We start from the raw sequence: 6,825 nt of genomic DNA on the forward strand, positions 1-6,825 counted from the left end.
TATTTTTTTGAAAGTCTTTATCCAGATTCCCATTTTAAACTGCACACTTAGTCCACATTTCAGAGAGTTCTGCAGCAGAAGTTGCAGCGATATTATAACAAACCTAAAAAATATATATATTTGAAACCTGGTCGAATTTTGCTGTGTTGAATTTAATTCCAAAACGCACACGAAATACACAGAATATAAACAAGATCTATTAAAAACACACATTTAAACACAATCCAGTTCTGAGAGGAGGGGGGGGGGGGAGGCCTCAATATAGAACCAGGAAGTTCATTCCACGCGCCACACCAATAACAATCCACTCACATCATCTGAGGCCGGGGCATCGCATCCTGGTGGGGGTGGTGGTTTGGATACCAGTGACCAAAAGTGTTCATGTAGTTGTTCGGGTGCATTTGGGCCCCTTTGTTCGCCATGGAGACCTCCCAGAGCTGGGGGAGGCCGGGGGAGCACGGGGAGATGGAGCTCGTGCTGTGGAGATGCTCCCCCTCTGACCCACTGCCATGCTTCATGATCTTTTTATACTTGGATCGCTTATTCTGAAACCATATTTTCACCTAAAAAGAGAGAAAATGCGCATAATTGTCACTGCGGTGAAGAATCAGCACTCATAAAAACAAGATTATACCGCAAATGGCCTTTTATTCGCGTATTTACCACTCAATTAAACGCTTGTGGGCCTCAAGTGAATATTGGGAGGGCTTATTCTGAAACCACATTTTCACCCAAAAAGAAAATGCGCATAATTGTCACTGCGGTAAAACTGCTGCTAAATAACTTACATTGTTTAGATTGTGTTAGTTGTGGGCTGGCCTATCAAAGTACAGTGACTTAAAGGTGGGGTAGGTAAGTTTGAGAAACCGGCTCGAGATCGCTAGAATTTGAAAATACACAACCGGAGAAAATCTGCCACTTCCTTACAGAGCCCCTCCTCCAACACACACGAACGCGCACATGACCATGAGGGCACGAGGATAAGTTTGTGCCCAGATGGAAGGCTGACAGGCAGGTAGGCCATCCAGTTATTTTAGCCGGGCCGGCTAAAATAACTGGTCGTGCTTTTTACAGTACTACGGCTTCCACAGATGACATTTTTTAATGGGTTTTTTGTCAAAGCACTTAAGATATTGCTGTCGGGATGTTAAGAGCATTCCATGGAATATAACAAAAAGTGTATCTCGAGCCGGTTTCTCAAACTTACCTACCCCACCTTTAAATCTGTATATTAATATTGTATATTCAATAGATATGGCATATTTTCACTGTTGATATAGGCCTACTGATCTGTCTATCATGACTTACAGTGTTTATACATATATTTGCTTATTTATTTTGTATTTGATGTATGTTTTTAATTCACATTGCTTGTCTATATGCTGCTGAGACAAATGAATTTCACAATAAAAGTATATCTTATCTTTATCTTAACAATCAGAAATAATGTAGAGGAAAAATACCGCACGTGGCCTTTTATTAGCATATTTACCGGTCTATTAAACCCCTTTGTGCCTCAAGTGAATATCGGGAACAATAAAAGCCTCATAACTCTCCTCTTCTTTGTGTTGTGTTCCCGCAAATCCCAGGCCTGCTCCCGCTGCATTGTTCGCCATTCAGCGTCATGTTTAAGTGCCATTAAAACTGAGCCCTCTTATTGTTCGCTGCTTTATGACTCCAATGGAGCACGAGTGTGACAGCAACAAGCCGAGACTAAACGGCATTTTGAAATTAAAACACAGCCTTAAAGGGTGCTGTGGTAGGTCGCTAAATATTTCTGCTGATTCCAAAATAAGATGGCTATTTTTACGCGAGAACAATGGTGGGAATATTCATAAAGTGCGTTAAAAGGGCCAAATAAAACACTCTATAAAGATCAGAGGAACAAAAGCATGTGAGATCATTGTTGAGTTAGAGAGATTAAGAAAAATATGGACGAGGCAGTTAAGATGAATGAGTTAAACAGTTTGTTTATCTCTTATTTTGAAAGTTTAAACAAAAGCCAAAAGGCATCAAAAGACCTTTTTATGTCCAAGTTTAGAATAAGAGGACAACGACACGTGTCTCTAACATATGCTTACTCATGCTCGTCAAATTATTCCCATGATGCCTTTTTTCTTTTAAATGTTCAGCATTTCCAAACGTGTTATTTACACAATGCGAGTAAAGACGTATTACAAGTGTAATTTCAATTAAAAAGCGGTAAATAAATGATAATAAAGCTTATAAGGAAGTGCATTATTTGTAAAATATTTTAAAAGGTGACACACCGATTTCTTCAGACCTTTTTCTTATAATAATTGTGTAACATGTGCCTTGATTCATTCTCAGAGAGCATTTCAAGGACCAGGGTTGACAAAGGGAATACAGCCACGAAATTAAGCACAGTAAATAAGACCTGCATTAAAGGATCGAGTTACAAATCACAACAATTTAGTTCCTCATTTGATCTGCTCAAGCTCCTTGATCCTTAAATAATGCAGCAATAAGAGGTTTCCTTTCCGAGTGTTTCAACATCCACTTTCTCTCAGTCATATTGGATTTAAAGTTGGATTTAAATTAGATTAGATTAACTCTACATATAAACACTTGCCATTTAAGATAGCCATTACATTTTAAATATCGGAGTGCCTTGTATTTCTGGCAGAATAATATAGTGAGATTATTTAACAAACGTATTTTTTATTAAATAATAAGTATAGGATTATATTGTGCATATCTTTGACCCCACACTCTACTGCAATACTTAAGACTGTAACAACTTTGTAAAATAAAACTGTACAATATTTACTTTTTTACAATGTATTAATGTTATTGGCTGCTATCTCTTTAGATACGTTCACTTACTACTATCCTGCTATTTTTCGTACCTTTAATGTGTCTTACTTTTAATTATATAGTTTAACGTTTTAACGTGAGCTTGCCTTTTTATTTATTATGTTAGCAAACACCTTTTGATTCCGTATTTTATCTGCATTGTCCTCTCTGCAGGAGCAATGTTAATTTCCCCGCGGTGGGACGAATATAATTATATTTTCCCCTGATGCATTCAGGAGCCCATGGCGAGTTCAAGGCCCACCTGAGTCTGGGTGAGTCCCATTTTGGCCGCCAGGTCCGCGCGCTCCGGCAGGGCCAGGTACTGGGTCTGCTGGAAGCGCTGGTGCAGGGCCTGCAGCTGCAGACTGGAGTAGATGGTGCGGGGCTTCCGGATCTTCTTCCCCTTTCCGTTCAGACGGATGTCCCTGCCTTCAATCACCGTGGACTTCTCCCGCTCTGCTGAAGGGATAGTGGAATAATGGAAGGTTTTAATATTGATCTCTAGGTCAAAACTAAAATATGTAACACTTGAGAGTAAAATAAGACAGACAACAACATCTGGAACAACATTAGCATGGTTTTAATTTGACAGATTTACTACAAATAGGAATTATAATGCCTGACAGGCTCCGCACTGCATGCTATAAACACATCATTCCAGGGCCTTAAATCCCTGAAACATGACTTTGAACTAACTATCATATTAAAGCTTCACAATGCTTTAAACGTCTAGTTTTATTAAATCACACAGAGATGAAAGGCCTGCTGTTTTCTGGAATGGTTTTCTGGAATGTTTCGCTAACAATGAGGGTAAAGGTTCTTGAGGTATGTACATGGGGTTATCATTGAAATTACCCAACACAAATGATCGTCAATACAAATTAATGGCAGCATGTGCCTTCATCATATAAAAAGAAGAGGGAGCATCCCTGAGAGGCGGTGGGTTGGCTGCTAGGCCTTGTTTGGACACGGTGGTGACGTCCATGCCTTAATTTAACTTTTAATACACCATATTCAATATGCCAGGGGGAATAACTCTTGTTGATATACCTAGGCCTACTTAACATTCAAGTGATATTTCGTACTGGGAAAATATTAGAGGGATTATCGCCCTGTGCGTAATTACGCATGGGGCCAAAAGTGTTATAGCCATTAATGATACAGTTTAGAACCGAACACTTGATTTGACTTCCATTTGACTTTCCCACATACCTGTGTGCTCCAACCTGCCGTGGGCCAGGCTGCTGCTGTTGCTGTGGTTGTTGTGCTGGTAGGACATGTACGCGGACGGGGGATGAGAGTTCCCAGCGCCGGGGTAGGCGTATCCCAAAGATCGGCCATAGGATGCGCTGCCAGGGAAAGGACTTTCGTGCTGGGAATGTCCAGCAGCATGCACGCCGTGAACGGGGTAAATATGAGAGAGTCCCGGGGAGTGCTGCTGGTGTCCCAGATGTCCGTGGCCAAATTCTAGGAAGGCCGATTTGGAGGGGTCTGAGGCATTCAGACTGTCAGGAGGCATGAAACCCATAGACATCATTAGCTAATACGCGAGTCCATAAAGCCGTCGCTCTGAAGACGTTCTCATGAGTTCTCTCGGTCAAACTCTGAACAAATCCACACTTAAGTCCAACGCTCTTCTGGTGAAAACAGGTTTCCCGCTGTAATAAGTTACAGAGTGCATGTTCACAAGTGTTTTAAGAGGCAAGAATAATCGAATAAAAGCGAAAGCGATCCTTCTTTACATCATTGGAGGAGCTGACATGGCTTTCAAACACCTCCTGCCTGCGGAGCCTCACACACTCTGCTCAGCCTCTGATTGGTGCTCAGCAGCCGGCTGTCACTGGAGCTCCGCCATTAACCTCATTAACATGGGGCCCTCCTCCTTATACATTATGAAAATATTTGGCTATATGTAGAAATTGTATTTGGGTTTTCTAGAATGCCATCAAGTTGATTATTCCATTTAGTTGAAATGCGTAAAATGTCAGATTTCATATTATCTGTATTTCCTTTAAAAACATACCTGATCTATAAAATATGTAATACATTAGGGGTCTTAAGGCTTATTTGATTTTTCATTTAATTTCTTACTTGACACGTTTTTAGTTTTTGCATGTGACAAACTGTTCGATAATCAGGACACAGATTTGCCCAATACTATATTAGAAATATAATATAAAAGGGGATTAGGAGTGACATTATATGCATCTAATCTGGATAACAGTTTAACAAAATCGTCTAATAATAATAATAACTTGTGTTAATAACTCAAATAACATTCCTTTTTTTCTTGTTTCGTTTATAAAATTGACACTCCCCTTAATACTCTTCAAAAATATCATTTATATTTCCGTTATTTCAATAATAGTTTTGTGTTGTAATCATTCATAACGTTTTTGGAAACTAGGAATTGATTCAAACGAAAACTACAAACAGGTGATTTTATGATTTTCGACATTGTAATTAAATATTAATATAATTTAATTGAGGTTAATGAAAGATTCACGTGGCCTCTTATAAAGTTATAAAGTCACGGTGACTCTAAAGTCTCGCGATCACTGAGAAATCATCTCCTTTTTTTTTTAGCAAGATTTATGGACATCGCCTGCATAAAAAAATAAAATAAAATCAAAGGCCCATATGGCCACATCATTACATAAGCATGCTTTGTCAAACTCAGGCTTGTTTCACTGAGGACAGTTTATTCTACCCTCCTCAATCCCAGTCTCAACATAAATCAGACAGATTAGGGGGTAACTGATGCACAGTAACCATCATTAAAAATCAGTGCATCAGGATATAAATTACACAAAAAGTTGGATTTGTACACTTTCAAGAACCAACATGGAAAAGGTTGAAAAGCAAAAGGCAAGTTGAGATGATCACTGGTTGTTTTTATTCTTTAGGTTCCCATTTGATGTACCAAAATGTCTTGTCTGTGTGTCTTCAATACAAATATACACAAAAGAATTAATAACACAAAACGTGGCTGGAAAAAAAGCTTAATTGTTTATTTTACTACTCTTAAAACGAATTAGGATGAAGATTTGAACTTGAAGAAGACAGAAGAATGACAAACTCTGAATGCTTTAAATTCAATATAAAATACTAATCCAACATGTCACTATTTCTTACTAAATGTCAGGCTTTATATATATTTAAAAAAGCAAACATAAGAGAAGACGGAGTGGTACAGACTGCAGAGTCAGCAAACACAAGGTGCATGTGTATATTCTGCGGGGGAGAAAATAGTGACCAGAGGCTCAAAGAGCAGCCCTGTCTCCATTTCTCACCCCGTGTTGACTCACTCTCAAGCAGAGTAAATCCACAACACAGTGGGAGGAGAAAAAGAGTGGATTTCCTGCCTGCAAGGCTATATTTCCAGTGAGGACAGTGACCATGTGTTGCAGTTCGATACAGATTTCTCTCAGCTGAATCATATGAGCTGCAGTGAAAGTGTTTGGTGGGTTGATGGTGGTGCTTTGCTGCTGTCCAACCCCCTCATTTTGGTCATGTCCTACCCTGCCTGCAACTACTGGGAATCCCAAAAGAAGGCCTTCTGGGGGCTGGGCTGCTTCCCGACTCCCCACAGGCCTCAGCCAAAGCAAGCCAGCCAGAACAAAGCCACATATTATTATCATAGTAAAAATGTCGGTCACTAAGAAGAAAGGTTGCGGAGAGGCCAGTTTCATGTTGTGGCCGCGAGATTTACACATAAAGCCTCACAGCTGGAGATCATCACTGGGAAATTATATCGTACGGTGGCTATTAGGAGCAGCATTATCGGTGTTGGGATTATGGGAGCAGTATTTTGCAAACAGTGGCTAAAGTGCTAAAGCAGCAGGTGTTAACTTTAGAGCCTAAACTGAAAAAACTGACTTTAATTAAATGGTTAGGTTAGTTGAAAGTAATAATATTAAGTTGAACCTGATATTTAAACGTAATAGTATTGCTTTCAACTAATACCGTTATCAGAACTCTGTTGAGATGATATATTTAATTAAAGTA

At 39.5% G+C, this 6,825-nt stretch overlaps 1 protein-coding gene across 2 annotated transcripts; it reads right to left on the reverse strand.

The window, feature by feature from the left end:
- Window positions 1-4,608, reverse strand: dlx4b (distal-less homeobox 4b). Of its 2 annotated transcripts, none has more exons than XM_034214496.1 (3): window positions 4,030-4,608; window positions 3,080-3,273; window positions 1-563 (listed from the first exon to the last, which is right to left on the reverse strand). In XM_034214496.1, exons 1-3 carry the CDS (start codon window positions 4,352-4,354, stop codon window positions 309-311), a joined length of 774 nt encoding a protein of 257 aa, XP_034070387.1. In that variant the 5' UTR covers window positions 4,355-4,608; the 3' UTR covers window positions 1-308. The 2 variants fall into 2 exon arrangements, with proteins under 2 accessions (XP_034070387.1, XP_034070386.1); XM_034214495.1 differs by having other exon boundaries at window positions 3,080-3,276.
- Between the last annotated feature and the right edge of the window lie 2,217 nt (window positions 4,609-6,825).

The sequence above is a fragment of the Gymnodraco acuticeps genome, unplaced genomic scaffold, assembly GCF_902827175.1.
Source record: "Gymnodraco acuticeps unplaced genomic scaffold, fGymAcu1.1, whole genome shotgun sequence".
Classification (NCBI taxonomy): Eukaryota; Metazoa; Chordata; class Actinopteri; order Perciformes; family Bathydraconidae; genus Gymnodraco; species Gymnodraco acuticeps.